This window comes from Malaclemys terrapin, chromosome 4, assembly GCF_027887155.1.
Source record: "Malaclemys terrapin pileata isolate rMalTer1 chromosome 4, rMalTer1.hap1, whole genome shotgun sequence".
Classification (NCBI taxonomy): Eukaryota; Metazoa; Chordata; order Testudines; family Emydidae; genus Malaclemys; species Malaclemys terrapin.
In genome coordinates this window covers 25871861-25888540 of record NC_071508.1, presented here as the reverse complement: position 1 = coordinate 25888540, position 16680 = coordinate 25871861, and the positions used below count along the sequence as shown (strand labels likewise).

Genomic DNA, 16680 nt, shown 5'->3' with positions numbered 1-16680 from the left:
GGCTGTTTGAATGGACACGTATGCCATTCGGCTTGTGTAATGCACCTGCTACGTTCCAGAGACTAATGGAGGGGGTGTTGGGAGACTATATCTTAGACACTTTGCTGATATACCTGGACGATGTTATTGTGTTTTCCAAGGATTTTGAGAGTCATATGGAAAAATTGGACTTGGTTTTCACACGATTGAAGGAACACGGATTGAAGCTGAAGCCAAGCAAGTGCTGCCTCCTACGTGAAAGTCAAATTCTTGGGCCATGTGATTTCAAGGGATGGAATCCAGGTAGATGAAGAGAAGACCAGGGCGCTGAAAAATTGGCCGGTCCCCATGAAAAACCAACCTTCCACACAAACTTCCTCATGGGTAGACTTTACAAAAACTAGACAAGCCATTTACAACACAAACTTTGCTTCTCTACAAAAGAAAAAGGACACTAAACTGTCTAAACTGCTACATGTCACAAGGAGCCACAACAGTAGCTCCCTTACCCCACCCAACAATACTGTTAATCTTTCCAGCTATTCTCTTAGCCCAGCAGAAGAATCTGTCCTGTCTCGGGGCCTTTCCTTTTGTCCTTCGAGACCCATGAACATGATACAGTTCTGGGGTGACCTAGAATCCTACTTTCGCCGTCTCCGACTCAAAGAATACTTCCAACACACCTCTGAACAACATACTAACCCACAGAATCCTTCCTACCAACACTACAAAAAGAAGGATTCTGCATGGACTCCTCCTGAAGGTCGAAACAACAGACTGGACTTCTACATAGATTGCTTCCGTCAACGTGCATGGGCTGAAATTGTGGAAAAGCAGCATCACTTACCCCATAACCTAAGCCGTGCTGAACACAACGCCATCAACAGCCTCAGGAACAACTCTGACATCATAATCAAAAAGGCTGACAAAGGAGGTGCTGTTGTCATCATGAATAAGTTGGAATATGAACAAGAGGCTGCTAGGCAGCTCTCTAACTCCACATTCTACAGGCCATTATCCTCTGATCCCACTGATGATTACCAAAAGAAACTACACCATCTGCTCAAGAAACTCCCGGAGAAAGCACAGGAACAGATCTGTACAGACACATGCCTAGAACCCCGACCAGGTGTATTCTATTTGCTACCCAAGATCCATAAACCTGGAAATCCTGGACGCCCCATCATCTTAAGCATTGGCACCTTAACAGCAGGATTGTCTGGCTATGTGGACTCTCTCCTCAGGCCCTACGATACCAGCACTCCCAGCTATCTTCGAGACACCACTGACTTCCTGAGGAAACTACAGTCCATCGGTGAACTTCCAGAAAACACTATCCTGGCCACTATGGATGTAGAATCCCTCTACACCAACATTCCACACAAAGATGGACTACAAGCCATCAGGAATAGCATCCCCGATACCATCACGGCAAACCTGGTGGCTGAACTTTGTGACTTTGTCCTCACCCACAACTATTTCACATTTGGGGACAATATATACCTTCAAGTCAGTGACACTGCTATGGGTACCCGCATGGCCCCACAGTATGCCAACATCTTTATGGCTGACTTAGAACAATGCTTCCTTAGGCTCTCGTCCCCTAATGCCCCTACTCTACTTGCGCTACATTGATGACATCTTCATCATCTGGACTCATGGAAAAGAAGCTCTCAAGGAATTCCACCATGATTTTAACAATTTCCATCCCACCATCAACCTCAGCCTAGACCAATCCACACAAGCGGTCCATTTCCTAGACACTACTGTGCTAATAAGCGATGGTCACATAAACACCACCCTATATCGGAAACCCACTGACCGCTATACTTACCTACATGCCTCCAGCTTCCATCCAGGACACACCACACGATCCATTGTCTACAGCCAAGTTCTAAGATACAACCGCATTTGCTCCAATCCCTCAGACAGAGATAAACACCTACAAGATCTCTATCAAGCATTCTTAAAACTACAATACCCACCTGCTGAAGTGAAAAAACAGATTGACAGAGCCAGAAGAGTACCCAGAAGTCACCTACTACAGGACAGGCCCAACAAAGAAAATAATAGAACGCCACTGCCCGTCATCTTCAGCCCCCAACTGAAACCTCTCCAGCGCATCGTCAAAGATCTACAACCTATCCTGAAAGATGATCCCTCACTCTCACAGATCTTGGGAGACAGACCAGTCCTCGCTTACAGACAGCCTCCCAACCTTAAGCAAATACTCAACAGCAACCGCACACCATACAACAAAAACACTAACCCAGGAACCTATCCTTGCAACAAAGCCCGATGCCAGCTCTGTCCACATATTCAAGTGACACCATCATAGGACCTAACCACATCAGCCACATCATCAGGGGCTCATTCACCTGCACATCTACCAACGTGATATATGCCATCATGTGCCAGCAATGCCTCTCTGCCATGTACATTGGCCAAACCGGACAGTCTCTATGCAAAAGAATAAATGGACACAAATCTGACATCAGGAATCATAACATTCAAAAGCCAGTGGGAGAACACTTCAACCTCTCTGACCACTCAGTGACAGACTTGAAAGTGTCAGTTTTGCAACAAAAAAACTTCAAAAACAGACTCCAGAGAGAGACTGCTGAACTCAAATTAATATGCAAATTAGACACAATTAACTTAGGCCTAAACAGAGACTGGGAATGGTTGGGTCATTACACTAATTGAATTTTCCCCCCAGCCCCCATGTTAAGTTCTCCTCACACCTTCTATGGGTCATCTTGATTATCACTTTAAAGTTTTTTCTTCTGCTGCTACTGATAGCTCATCTTGTATAAATATCTTCTGTCTGTGTGTTCCATTCTATGCATCCGAAGAAGTGGGCTGTAGTCCACGAAAGCTTATGCTCTAATAAATTTGTTAATCTCTAAGGTGCCACAAGTACTCCTGTTCTTCTTTTTGTGGATACAGACTAACACGGCTGTTACTCTGAAATTAGTCTCTAAGGTGCCACAAGTACTCCTGTTCTTTTTGCGGATACAGACTAACACGGCTGCTACTTTGAAACCAAGCAAGTGCGGCAGGCTCTAGGTTTCACGATTTGTTCCAAAGTTTGCGCACATTGCTGCACCGCTATATGGACTAGTGGGCCAACCTGCCCAAAGGAAGGGAAAGGACCAATGTTTTGTGTGGGATGATGCCTGTCAGACAGCTTTTGACAAATTAAGACATCGGCTGATGTCACCACCTGTGCTTGCATAGCCTGACTTTAGCCTGCCATTTATAGTGACAACGGACGGGAGCCTGCACGGCCTAGGGGTGGTGCTCAGCCAGAAGCAAGAGGGGGCCGAGCATGTGATCGCATATGCGAGCCGAGGGCTGAGGAGGTCAGAAAGAAATGACAAAAACGACAGTGCTTTTAAACTAGAACTGTTGGCCTTGAAGTGGGCTATCACTGAAAAATTTAAGGATTATTTAGTGTACTCTAAATTCACGGTAATCTCAGACCACAATCCACTCTGATACCTGGCAACGGCTAACTTAGGTGCAATTGAACACCGCTGGGTGGCCCAACTCGCTGAGTTCACTTTTGAAGTAGAGTATAAACCTGGAAGGCAGAACATCAATGCTGACACCCTGTCTAGATTAGGGTTACCATACGTCCGGATTTTCCCGGACATGTCCGGCTTTTTGGGCTCCAAATCCCCGTCCGGGGGGAAATCCCCAAAAGCCGGACACGTCCGGGAAAATCGGGACATGCGGGGCCCGCGGTGCTGGGCCGGGGGCTGGGCCGGGGGCCGGCGGTGCTGGGGGCACCGAGCGCCGGCGGTGCCGGGAGCCGGGGGCGCCGAGCGCCGGGGGCCGGCGGTGCCGGGGGCCAGGGGGCGCCGAGCGCCGGCGGTGCCGGGGGTACCGAGCGCCGGGGGCCGGCAGGGCCGAGCCCCGGGGGCCGGCGGTGCCGGGGGTGCCAAGCGCCGGCAGTGCCGGGGGTGCCGAACGCCGGGGGCCGGCAGGGCCGAGCACCGGGAGCCGGCGGTGCTGGGGGCCGGGGGCGCCGAGCGCCGGGGGCCGGCAGGGCCGAGCGCCGGCGGGGCCGAGCGGGCCGGGGGTGCTCGGCCGGGCCGGGGGCCGGGGGGTGCTGAGCAGGCCGGGGGTGCTCGGCCGGGGGCCAGCACCCCAGGGCCCGGGGCTGGCACCCCAGGGCCCGAGCCGACCCAGGCTGGAGACACCGGGGGGGCCAGACTGGGCCGCGCCTCCTCCCCCCACACCTCCCTTACCTGCTTCAGGCTTCCCGCGAATCAAATGTTCACGGGAAGCAGGGGAGGGGGCGGAGTTGTGGCGGGGACTTTGGGGAAGGGGCGGAGTTGGGGCGGGGGCGGGGCTGGGGGCGGGGCCGGGGCCCCGTGGAGTGTCCTCCTTTTGGAGGCTCAAAATATGGTAATCCTAGTCTAGATTGCCTCTGGAGGAGGAATCAGAAGAGGGCGAGGACCTGGAGAAAGACTTCCTAGTCATTCCTGCAGATGTCGTGCGTACGTGTTTGTGGCTAGAGAATCCAAAGCTCGAGGACGAAGTGACGGTAAAGGATGCAGTACAAAACCTGGTAAAAGGGGAGAGCGCAATAATCTTGGGATACTCATGGGAGGAGATTCAAACTCTGCAATGAGAAGGTGATGTTAGACCTGTCTTAGTGGCAGTCATGAGCCAAACGAGGCCAGACCGGAGATTTGGGGCCAGATACCCCCAGTCTAAGAAGCTAGCCAGACAGTGGGAACGACTTAGATTACATCGTGGAGTGCTATTCAGGGTAACATATCATCCCCAAGATGGTGAAGAAATGTGGCAGTTAGTGGTGCCTGTGTCGCACCGCTGTCAAGTTTATGAAGCCAGGCATGATCATGGGGGGCATTTTGGAGACAGGAGCACTCTGGAGGTAATGAGGAGAAACTATTACTGGCCCACGATGGGTAGCGACGTGCAAGTGTGGATCCGTCAGTGCCAACGGTGTGCCTTAGCCAAAGATGTGTTTCCTCCCAACCGAGCCCCTTTGACCTGTACTAATGTGACTGCCCCAATGGAGGTCCTAGCGATGGATTACACATGGCTAGAGAGATCTTCAGAGGGGTATGAGAACATACTGGTTCTCATGGACATGTTCACCCGATTCACTGTTGCAGTCCCAACTAGAAATCAGACAGCGCAGACAATGGCCAAAGCCCTCATAAAACACTGGTTTGTGTACTATGGTTGTCCGGCAAGGTTACACTCGGATCAGGGGAGGAATTTTGAATCAGAGGTGATATCTGAATTGTGTAAACTGTATGGCATAGCCAAAAGCCGAACAACACCCTATCACCCGCAAGGAAACGCTCAGTGCGAGAGATTTAACCAGACAATGCACGACATGCTAAGAACACTCCCGCCGGAAAAGAAGCGAGCCTGGCAGGAACATCTCCCTGAGCTGGTGTTGGCCTATAACAGCCATGTCCATTCGTCGACAGGTTACGCTCCTTTTTATCTCATGTTTGGGAGGGATCCCAGGTTGCCATTGGATATTCTGGACAGAGAGGGCCCTGAGGAGGATGAGGTGACCAATTTGGATGACTGGGTCAAAGGTCACCATGACAGGCTGAAGATAGCTTGTGAAGTTGCTCTCAATACAACTAAAGACACAGCCTGAAGTAGGAAAAGGACTTATGTTCACAAGTCCAGTGGGGCTCTCATCAGGCCTGGTGACCGTGTACTAGTTCGTAACCATAGACACCGGGGGCGTAATAAAATACAGGACAAATGGGAGTCAAATCCCCACATTGTAGTCGCTCACAACAATCCCGAGCTACTAGTTTACACCATCCGGCCTGAACGGGGAGGTCCTGAGAGAGTAGTACATAGGGACCAGTTGAAACATTGCACCCTTAGTCCAGACAGGGACCATAGGAGGCGTAGATCAGTACACCCCGAGGAGGCTGAAACCAATTGGGAAATGGTTCTAGTCCCACAAACTGAATACAGAGGGGGACAGAGTGAGGCAAACCCAAACCCTAACGAGAATGGCCAGATCCTTCAAACTGACCCAGTATTACCCGAGGATAGGGAAATAGAAAATATGGGTAACGAACCACCAGTCTTAAGGAAGTCCCAGAGGGCTAATAAGGGTGTACTTCCTGTTAGACTTAGAGATAATTATGTTATTGGTTCTATGTAGTGTTTTAATGAATATTGTTATGTATGGTATTAAGAAGTAGATGGGGAATGTTAAATATGTTAAATGTTCTTTTGATTAGGGTTACTATATTTTGAGCCTCCAAAAGGAGGACACTCCACCGGGCCCCCGCCCCGCCCCCGGCCCCGCCCCAACTCCGCCCCTTCCCCAAAGTCCCCACCCCAACTCTGCCCCCTCCCCTGCTTCCCGCGAACATTTGATTCGCGGGAAGCCTGAAGCAGGTAAGGGGGGGTGTGGGGGGAGGAGGCGCGGCCCAGGCTGGCCCCCCCGGCGTTTCCAGCTTGAGTCGGCTCGGGCCCTGGGGTGCCGGCCCCAGGCCCAGCCCCCTGCCGAGCACCCCCGGCCCACCCAGCACTGCTGGTCCCCGGCCCGGCCCCCGGACCCCTGGCTGAGCACCCCCCAGCCCCGCTGGCCCGCTCAGCACCCCCCGGCCCGGCCCCCGGACCCCCGGCCGAGCACCCCCCGGCCCGCTCAGCACCCCCCAGCCCCGCCGGCCCCCCGGCCCGCTCAGCACCCCCCGGCCCAGCCGAGCACCCCCCTGGCTCCGCCGGCGCTCAGCCCCGCCGGCCCCCGGCCCCCCTGGTCACCGGCCCCCGGCGCTCGGTGCCCCCGGTCCCCGGCACCCCCGGCGCTCGGCCCCACCGGCGCTCGGCCCCGCTGGCCCCCGGCGCTCGGCGCCCCCAGTCCCCGGCACCGCCGGCGCTCGGCCCCGCCGGCCCCCGGTACCCGGCACCACCGGCGCTCGGCCCCGCCGGCCCCCGGCCCCCCTGGTCCCTGGCCCCGCTGGCGCTCGGTGCCCCCGGTCCCCGGCCCCGCCGGCCCCCGGCCCCCCTGGTCCCCGGCACCGCCGGCGCTCGGCCCCGCCGGCCCCCGACACTCGGCGCCCCCGGTCCCCGGCACCGCCGGCGCTCAGCCCCGCCGGCCCCCGGCGCTTGGCGCCCCCGGTCCCCGGTGATTTCCCCCCGGACGGGGATTTGGAGCAGACATACACACCCCTGCTCTGGGGTGTTGAGGGAATCATCCCCACAACACTGCAGGCTCCACCTGGCCCCGGCGGCTCCCGGCACTATCCCCAGGGGGCAGCTTAGGCCCGTACTCAGCTCGAGTTGGATTCCTGGGCCAACAACGTTACCCCATCTGAGGGAAAGAGGAGAAAAATGAGCTTAGGGCAGCAATGGGACTGACGGGATCAACATCCATGAGAACCCAGCTGCCCCGCCCCAGAGGTGGCTGCATCAGCACCAGACGAGCTGTCCCTGTGCGGCGTTATGTGCAGCTGTTCTCCAGCTGCCCTGCCCCAGAGGTGGCTGCCTCTCAGCGCCGGGCGAGCCATCCCTGTGCGGTGTTGTGTGCGGCTGTTCCCCAGCTGCCCTGGCCCAGAGGTGGCTGCATCTCAGTGCCGGGTGAGCCATCCCCATGTGTAACCAGCCTCACCCCAGAGGTGGCCGCATTTCGAATGTCCCCTCCGGCACGCTCACCGGTCAGCAGGAAGAAGAGGATGGAGGCCCAGCCGAGGCCCCAGGACCAGCCAAAGGAGATGTGAGGCCAGGTGGCCTTTATGACTTGAGCAAACTCGCTGGTGAACACAGTCAGCGCAATCAGGACGCAGAAACCTAGGGCCAAAGGGAACAGCACAGATGCCCCTTAGCACCTGCCAGGCACAGTCCCAGGGCCCCTGCCCCGTCCCACCACCAGGGGGCACTGCCAGAGCCCAGAGCAGGGTCTTTGGGGGGGTGTCTCCCCGAGGCTGGCTGGGGGGGTACATGGTATCCACGAGCCATGGGACCCGGGGGCTGGGAGCAGCAGGGGGGAGGAGGCCCCAGGGTGGGGGTACCTGTGCTGAAGCTGCCCATGGTAGAGACCACGAGGGGGGACATGGCATCGAAGTCGGAGCTGCTGAGCAAGGCGAGGAGGGAGAAGGCCGAGAGCAGCCCCGCGAGCAGGCCCAGTGTCAAGAACGTCTTGGTGGCCTCGATGTAATCTGAGGAACCAGAGAGACTGGGGGGGGAGGAGGCGGGGAATGGAGAATAACCCTGCAGCAAACTAAAATAGAACCCAGCAGTCCTACACCCCCCCCCCCCGCTCTAACCACTAGACCCCACTCCCCTCCCAGAGCCATAACCCAGGAGTCCTGGCTCCCAGCCGCCCCCCTGCTCTAACCACTAGACCCCACTCCCCTCCCAGAGCCAGAACCCAGGAGTCCTGGCTCCCAGCCCCCGTGCTCTAACCAATAGACCCCACTCCCTTCCCAGAGCCAGATCCCAGGAGTCCTGGCTCCCAGCCCCCCCTGCTCTAACCACTAGACCCCACTCCCCTCCCAGAGTGAGAACCCAGGTTCCCTTCTCCCCTGCCCCCTGGAGCTGGCTGGAGGCAGCGGTGGGTTGCCGGGCAGTGCTGGATGCCCTCACCAGGTAGTTCTGAAGGCACGGCACACACCAAATTCACACAGATCTTCCAGAGCCCCGAGTGGACGAAGTCATCGTCCCATCTCGCCTCCAGCCAGTGGTCGGAGCTCAGGGCCACCGCCACTAGCAGGAGGCTGAGCAGAGCAAGGACGGTGCTGGGGACCTAGAGAGGCAGCATCACGGGGGGCGGGGGGCTCGGGGGCGGGGGGCAGCGCTGGGATCCGGGTAGCACCTGGGTGGGGTGAGGGGGGGGAAATCCCGGCCCAGAGCAGGAAGGGCCAGAGCTGGGTAGACAGACAGATCGGGGGTGTCTGGGGTGGGATGAAGACGAAGGGCTGGGGGGCCCTTATCCAGACACCAGCCTCTCTGGGTCACCAACTGCCATGGAACCTTTCCCCCCCCCACCCTCCCAGGACCCCAGCGCGAAGCCGGGGGAGACCCCAACCTTCGGGGGCGGGGGGGTGGATGGCTGGACGGATGGAGGAGTGAGGGGGGACGGCAGGGTGGAAGTGTTTGGGCTGGCTATGGGGCCAGATGGACCCTCGGGTTCCCCATGCCCTCCGGGCTCTTCCAGGGGACTCTGTTTCAATAAACCCCCCTGTGCCCCAGGGTGCCTAGGGCAGCCCACCCGGAGAAGGCCAAGGTCAGGGCGGGCTGCGAAAAAGGAGAGCAGATTTCCCCCAAACTGGTGGTTACCGTGGTCGTTCGATTCCCCAGCCAGTCCCAAGCTGTACTCCTAACCCCCCACCCCACCAGTTACGGAGAAGCTGCCCCACAGCTAGTCAATGCATCCTGTCAACAAAACGATGGGAAGCATTTGCCCCCTTACTCCATGGTTCCTGCCCCGTCTCCACACAGGGCACGCGATCCGCTCGCCGTCAGCCTATCGGAAACGGTCAATCCTTGCGAGACATTTTCTTCAAACTTTCCATAATTGAGAGGGTCATTTCACGCCCCTGCAGTCAACCTGGACGAGAACAGACTGTTTTCTCCCCGCCGGACGTGAATGAACATCACAGAGTCTTTCCAACATGGACGGAAATTCCTCAGCATCTTCACTGGCCTTAGAAACTGGACATGTCTGTTCCAAAGCTTGGCCGTTGAGAGGAGAAGACCTGCCAGGCGGTGGCAGATCTTTCTTCTCTGCTCTCCGTGGGGCCTCCCAGCCCAGCACCAACCCACCCCAACCCTGCTTAGCAAGAGAGCCCAGCGAGAGACAGAACCCAGGAGTCCTGGCTCCCCCCAGCTCTAACCCACTAGACCCCACTCCCCTCCCAAAGCTGGGGATAGAACCCAGGAGTCCTGGCTCCCTCCAGCCCCCTCCCCCAGCTCTAACCCACTAGACCCCACTCTCCTCCCAAAGCCGGAGAGAGAACTCAGGAGTCCTGGCTTTCCCCAGCCCCCTCCCCCAGCTCTAACCCACTAGACCCCACTCCCCTCCCAAAGCCGGGGAGAGAACCCAGGAGTCCTGGCTGTCTTCGATACCCATCCGTCTCTGAGGGGGAATAAGTCAGCAGACAGGAGGCTCTGAGAACTGGCCCTTTAATCTCCATGGAACAAGTGGGTCTGGGAAAGGAAGGGAACAGAAAGGGGGGACTCTGTTGGGGGCGGATCACGGATCTGTGGGAGCCCGCAGGGACACACACACACACACACACACACACACACACACACAGGGCGGCTGGGGGAATCGGCCCGGCCAGGCTACATGCTCCGTCCGGCTCCCAGCTCTGTCCCCAGGGGGCAGCGCAGGCCCCACACTCAGCTCCACGAGGATCCTTGTGAAAAAAGTGTCGCCACACCTGGGAGGAGAGGAGAAAAACAGAGTAAGGGCAGCGATGGGTGAGCCAGCCCCGTGCTGCGTCGCTGCTACTCCGCGGCCCCACCCCAGAGGTGGTTGCATCTCAGTGCTGGGCAAGGGGTCCCCGTATAAACAGTGCCAGCGTCCCACCCCAGAAGCAGTTGCATTTCAATCCTCCCCAGCCCCCCACCCCGCTGCACTCACTGGCTAGGAGGGAGAATGGGCAGGTGGCCCAGCCGAGGACGTAGGACCACCCGAAGTGGACTCGAGCTGGGGCACTCATCATGGCCTTCGTGCTTTGGGATGTGAACATGGCCATAGCGACGGTGGCACAGAGACCTGGGGCCAAAGGGAAGAGCACGGAATCAGCTGGTCGCAGCGGCTGGCGCAAGGTCCGGGACGCCGCTGCTGGGGCATGTCGGTGTGAACCCCGCGTGGGCAGCTCTGGCTCCTCGCTCACACTGGGCTTTGCGTGGCCACATGAAGGGGGAGAAAGCGGGTGGGCAGGGCGGCCGCTGGCGCAGAAGGGGCGCGGGGCATCGAAGCAGTGAGGCAGGGACGATCGGCTTCAAAACTCCCACCAGCAAGGAGGACCAGGACGGGGGGGACCAGGACGGGGGGCTGTGGGCAGGCTGCTGGGGGTGACCCCGGGTGGCACGGCCCACGGATGCTCAGGGGACACAGCCTTGCCCGCTGGCTGGGGGGGCCCGGGCTGTGAGCTGCAGCAGCAGAACATTTTAAGGCACCTGGGGTTATAGGGCAGGCGGAAACTCCCCCCTCTCTGGGCTGGGGAGAACCCCTAATGTGACAGCCAGGTCCCTGGTGTGGGAGGGACCACATATCCGTAGGAGTTGCCGGGGGGGAGGAGGCCCTGAGGGGGCGGTACCGGCGCTGAAGCTGCCCACGGCGGAGACCAGGGTCAGGGACACAGAGCCGAGGTGGGAGCGGAAGAACAAGGCGAGGAGAGCCAAGCAGGAGAGAAACCCAGTGATCACAGCCAGGATCAGGCAAGCCCTGCTGGCCCTCATGAGATCTGAGGAGACAAGAGAAACCAGGGCTGAAATGGAGAATAAGATGGCAACAAACTACCGCAGAACCCAGGAGTCCTGGCTCCCAGATGCCCCCACCCCTGCTCTAACCACGAGACCCCACTCCCCTCCCAGAGCCAGGGAGAGAACCCAGGAGTCCTGGCTCCCAGCCCCCCCTGCTCTAACCCATAGACCCCACTCCCTTCCCAGAGCTGGGGCTAGAACCCGGGAGTCCTGGCTGAGCCTGTTGGAGGTGGCTGGTGGCAGAAGTGGGATCCCTGGTGACACCCGGCTGCCCTTACCTGGTACAGTCAAAGGTATCAGACACCTCAGATTCATACAGAACTTCCACAGCCCCGAATGGATGAAGACTTAGTTTTCCTTCGTCAGCAGCCAGTGGTTGGAGCCCAGAGCCGCCAGTAGCAGCAGGAGACTGCACAGGGCCAGGCTGGGGCTGGCGATTCGGAGACACAGCATCGTGGGGTGGGGGGTGAGGCCCGGGGGCAGGCTGGGATCTGGGAAGCACCTGCAGGGAGGCAGGGGGGGATCAGAGTTAGATGGAAACCCCAGCCTAGACCAGCTGATCTGAGCCAAGCCCTTGGCAGTCTGGATGGGTGGCTGGATGGGGGGAGGGATATGGGGGGATGGAGGGGTGGGGATGGGGGGACGGAGGGGTGGATGTGAGGATGGATGGAGGTTTGTGTATGGGGGATAGGGAAGATGGAGGGGTGGGTGTGGGGAGGGATATAGGGGGATGGGGTGGATGGAGGGGTGTAGATGGCGGGATGGGTATGGGGGGATGGAGGGGTGGGTGTGGGGATGGCTGGATGGAGGGGTGGGGATGGGGGGAGAGATATGGGGGCATGGGAGGATGGAGGGGTGGGGATGGGGGAGAAATATGGGAGAATGGGGGGATAGAGGGGTGGGGATGGGGGAGAAATATGGGAGAATGGGGGGATAGAGGGGTGGGGATGGGGAGCGATATAGGGGGATGGGGTGGATGGAGGTGTGGGTGTGGTGGACGGGGATGGAGGAACGGAGGGGTGGGTGTGGGGATGGATGGATGAATGGATGGAGGTGTGTGTATGGGGAGATGCGGGAGATGGAGGGGGGACAGAGGGATGGACTGATGGGTGCAGGAACAGATGGAGAGGTGGGGGAGGAGGGATGGAGGGGTGGGGGAGGTGAGGTGAGGATGGATGAAGGGGGAGGGGTGGGGGAGGTGGGGTGGGGGTGGGGACAGACAAAGACGAAGGGACGGGGTGTCTGGGGGGGCCCTTACCCAGACACCAGCCTCTCTGCATCACCAACTGCCATGGAACCTCCCTCCCCCCCCAGCCTGGGGGACCCCAGCCCAGCCCCCGGTGGGCAGCTCCCGGGATGGGGGGGGATGAAGGGGTGGCTGGGCCTGCGGACGTGGCGAGGCGTGGCAGGCTTTGGGGTTGGGGAGGTGTCAAGGCTGATTCCCCCACGGCACTTCGAGTGCAGAAGTGGGGCCCACAAGGATTCATACTGGCCACTCCAGGCTTGTGTTAAACTCCCCAGGTTACAGCTTCTCTCTGGCCTTGGCTGGGTAAACGCTGCCACCATCCAAATGCAAAAAGCCCCCTTGGACCCAGTAAGGGGCACTTGGGAATTCCTCCCTGTGGGGCACCCTCAACCCTTTCACCCCCCCTCCAGGGAATAGCTGAGACAGAAAACAAAGGAAATTATCTGTTGCCATCAGCTAATCAAACAGCATGTGCACAAACCTCCTAGGACACAACAATCCAAATCCTGCTCTTCAAAAAGGTAAATTTTATTAATAAAAAAATAAAGAAGAAGAAAATACATCTGGGGACTCGGGCTCTGGCTGGATTTTAAAAGAGCAGCTACAAGGATTAAGCGCCAAGAATAGTTTCTTGAGGTCCCGCTTAAAGGTGACAAGCAAATCAAACGCCCCGGGGTGAGCACCGAGGAGTCCACCAGCCATACCGAAATCAAGAGGACAAACCTAGGGCATCTTCCTAGGCATTCCTGGATCAGCTCACCTGGCCGGGCTTTCCAAGAGCAGTTTCTAGGATTTTTTCATACCTGGCTCTGCCCTGGCCGCCCCTCCCCAGAGAACAACAGACAGACAAAGGGGGCGTCTGTCCAATTTTAAAAACTTCTCGCCGTCCCATTGGCTCTCTCGGCCAGGCGCCCACTCCCTTTTCTTTACCTGGGGGCCTTTTAACCCTTTACAGGTGGAGCAATTCGAGAACATCCACCAAGAGGGATTTTACAGCTCCTGGCTGGCTGGGTGTCTATAAAAGGGAGCTACCCCCTCACCCCCCATTTATCACAGGGTGTCTGGGGACGGACGGACGGACGGACGGAGCAGCCGGACGCGTTCCCCAGACAGTCAGGGCTGCGCTGGGGACTCTGGTTAATTTAACCTTCTCAATCCCAGCCCCCCACCCCGTCCCGTACGTACCACAGGGCTGAGGGGATCCCCTCCCCCGGTCTCTGTGGCAGGTCCCCCCTCGAAGGGTTAATGCCACTCCAACCAGGCTGCAGCTTCAGGGCTACCCCCGCCCCCGAGGGTGCCTCTTGTACCCGCACTGGAGGTGGGGTCCCACCCACACTGGAGGTGGGGTCCCACCCGCCCCCACCCAGCCGTGCCCTCCTGGGTCAGACCCCTGCTTCCGGCTTCTCTGCTCCCCTGGGGGTCTCCCATCCAAGCACCAGCCAGCTCCACCCGTGCTTAGCAAAGAGCCAACGCGAGGATGGAACCCAGGAGTCCTGACTCCCCCAGCTCTAACCCACTAGACCCCACTCCACTTCCAGAGTCAGGGAGAGAACCCAGGAGTCCTGATTCCCTCCAGCCCCCTCTCCCAGCTCTAATCCACTAGACCCCACTCCCCTCTCAGAGCCGGGGATAGAAGGAACCCAGGAGTCCTGATTCCCCCCAGCCCCCTCCCCGAGCTCTAACCCACTAGATCCCACTCCCCTCCCAAAGCTGGGGATAGAACCCAGGAGTCCTGGCTGTCTTTGATACACATCCGTCTCCGAGGGGGAATAAGTCAGCAGGGGGAGGGGTGGAGGTGGGCATGGAGGGGTGGGGGACGAGGAGGAGGGACGGAGGGGTGGGGGAGGTGAGGTGAGGATGGACGAAGGGGGAGGGGTGGGTGTGGGGATGGGGAGGAGGGATGGAGGGGTGGGGGAGGTGGGGTGAGACAAAGACGATGGGCTGGGGGGGCCCTTATCCAGACACCAGCCTCTCTGCGTCACCAACTGCCATGGAACCTTCCCCCCCACAGCCTGGGGAGTGAAGGTTACTGGGCATGCTCAGTTTGAGTGAGCATGCTCAGTACACCCAAAGTAGGGAAACGGGAGCAGGAGCTGTTTGTGCCGCTACACCTCCTGCCCTGTCCCCCCCCCCCCCCCCCCGCCCAAGCAGTGAGATTCCCCCAGGGGTGGTAATAGGGTGAGCAGATGTCCTGGTTTTATAGGGACATTCCTGATTTTTGGGTCTTTTTCTTATATAGGCTCCTATTACCCCCCACCCCGGTCCCGATTTTTCACATTTGCTGACTGGTCACCCTAGGTGGCAATGGGGCCTCCTGCCCTGCCCCCTCACCAAGCAGTGAGATCCCCCCAGGGGTGGCAATGGAGCCTCCTGCCCTGCCTTCCCCCCACCCCCAAGCAGTGAGATGGCTCCCAGCACAGGACCAATGGTGCTGGGCACTGCCCATACAGAGAAAGATACGTGATCCCTCCTCCCTCTCTATCTCTATCTCACACATGTATGCACATGCACAAACACACACACAAACACCAAATATCAGGGGGTAGCCGTGTTAGTCTGTATCCACAAAAATAACAAGGAGTCTGGTGGGCACCTGAAAGACTAACAGATTTATTTGGGCATAATCTTTCGTGGGTAAAAAATCTCACTTCTTCAGATGCATGGAGTGAAAATTACAGATGCAGGCATTATATAATGACACATGAAGAGAAGGGAGTTACCTCACAAGTGGAGAACCAGTGTTGACAGGGCCAATTCGATCAGGGTGGATGTGATCTACTCCCAATAATAGATGAGGAGGTATCAATTCCAGGAGAGGCAAAGCTGCTTTTGTAATGATCCAGCCACTCCCAGTCCCTATTCAAGCCCAAATTAATGGTGTTAAATTTGCAAATGAATTTTAGTTTCTGCTGTTTCTCTTTGAAGTCTGTTTCTGAAGTTTTTTTGTTCAAAAATAGTTACTTTTAAATCTGTTATAGAATGTCCAGGGAGATTGAAGTGTTCTCCTACTGGCTTTTGTATGCTACCATTCCTGATGTCCGATTTGTGTCCATTTATTCTTTTACATAGGGACTGTCCGGTTTGGCCAATGTACATGGCAAAGGGGCATTGCTGGCACATGATGGCATATATAACATTAGTAGACGTGCAGGTGAATGAGCCCTTGATGGTGTGGCTGATGTGGTTGGGTCCTTTGATGGTGTTGCTAGAGTAGATATGGGGACAGAGTAGGCAACGAGGTTTGCTACAGGGATTGGTTCCTGGGTTGGTGTTTCTGTGGTGTGGTGTGTAGTTGCTGGTGAGTAATTGCTTCAGGTTGGGAGGTTGTCTGTAAGCGAGGACTGGCCTGCCTCCCAAGGTCTGTGAGACACCAGGAACCCCTGGCTCTTTGCCCCTCCTTGGATAGTGAAGCAGGAACCTCCCTTAAGTGGTAGTTACAGAGGGGTCCTCAAAGCCTCCCCTCCCCCAGCTGTGATATGAGGATCCTACTAACACCTATCCCAATACTGAAATCCTCTGCTTCTGCTCCCCCCAGTGAGGATGGGGCAGCCCCTCCTCCCTTGGAAGTGACAGTCCCACTCCAAGAGTGGCATCCTCCTGAATGTGCCCTGAGTGTGCATTCCTAGCCCTGCCACTGGCCTGCTGAGTGACCTTCGGCAAATCACTTTCCCTCTCTGTGCCTCGTTTTCCCTTCTGTAAAATGGGGATAATGATATAAAGTGATTTGAGATCTACAGATAAAAAGTGCTAGATAAGAACTAGCTATTAGTTTTGGAATGAAAAGCTGAAAATTTCCACGAAACAACGATTCTGGCAAAATGTGTTTTGATAGTGTTAAAACATCAGTTCCAACAGTATCAAGCCATTTCATTTTGATTTGTTTTGTTTAGACTTTTATATTAAAACACTAAATATAATATATGTGCATAATATTAATTATATATAATTATGTTTAATGTTTTATATTATATTAAAAGTCTAAAAGAAATTAATCTAAA

General features: G+C 57.0%; 2 protein-coding genes across 2 annotated transcripts in view; both read right to left on the bottom strand.

The window, feature by feature from the left end:
- Positions 1 to 7274: 7274 nt before the first annotated feature.
- On the bottom strand, positions 7275 to 9417 carry LOC128836066 (lens fiber membrane intrinsic protein-like). The gene is made up of 5 exons (XM_054026089.1): positions 9413 to 9417; positions 8587 to 8717; positions 8013 to 8159; positions 7657 to 7791; positions 7275 to 7315 (listed from the first exon to the last, which is right to left on the bottom strand). The coding sequence occupies exons 1-5, from the start codon at positions 9415 to 9417 to the stop codon at positions 7275 to 7277; spliced, it is 459 nt and encodes a 152-aa protein (XP_053882064.1).
- Positions 9418 to 10109: 692 nt separating this feature from the next.
- LOC128837041 (protein NKG7-like) overlaps positions 10110 to 16680 on the bottom strand; it is a 40422-nt gene continuing 33851 nt past the window's right edge. Inside the window, exons 2-5 of the mRNA XM_054027863.1 lie at positions 11715 to 11938; positions 11271 to 11417; positions 10589 to 10723; positions 10110 to 10385 (exon numbers count right to left, since the gene is read on the bottom strand). Of these exons, the coding sequence (XP_053883838.1) occupies positions 10345 to 10385; positions 10589 to 10723; positions 11271 to 11417; positions 11715 to 11751 (360 nt within the window). The 5' untranslated portion in view covers positions 11752 to 11938 and the 3' untranslated portion in view covers positions 10110 to 10344. The remainder of the gene's footprint in view (positions 10386 to 10588; positions 10724 to 11270; positions 11418 to 11714; positions 11939 to 16680) is intronic.

Excerpts from the sequence above, each read along its gene's own strand:
- LOC128836066 (XM_054026089.1), bottom strand. Across the intron at positions 7,792-8,012 it reads CATGGGCAGCTTCAGCACAG|GTTTCTGCGTCCTGATTGCG; the intron begins GTACCCCCACCC and ends CTTTGGCCCTAG. Across the intron at positions 7,316-7,656 it reads CCTCTTCTTCCTGCTGACCG|ATGGGGTAACGTTGTTGGCC; the intron begins GTGAGCGTGCCG and ends TCTTTCCCTCAG.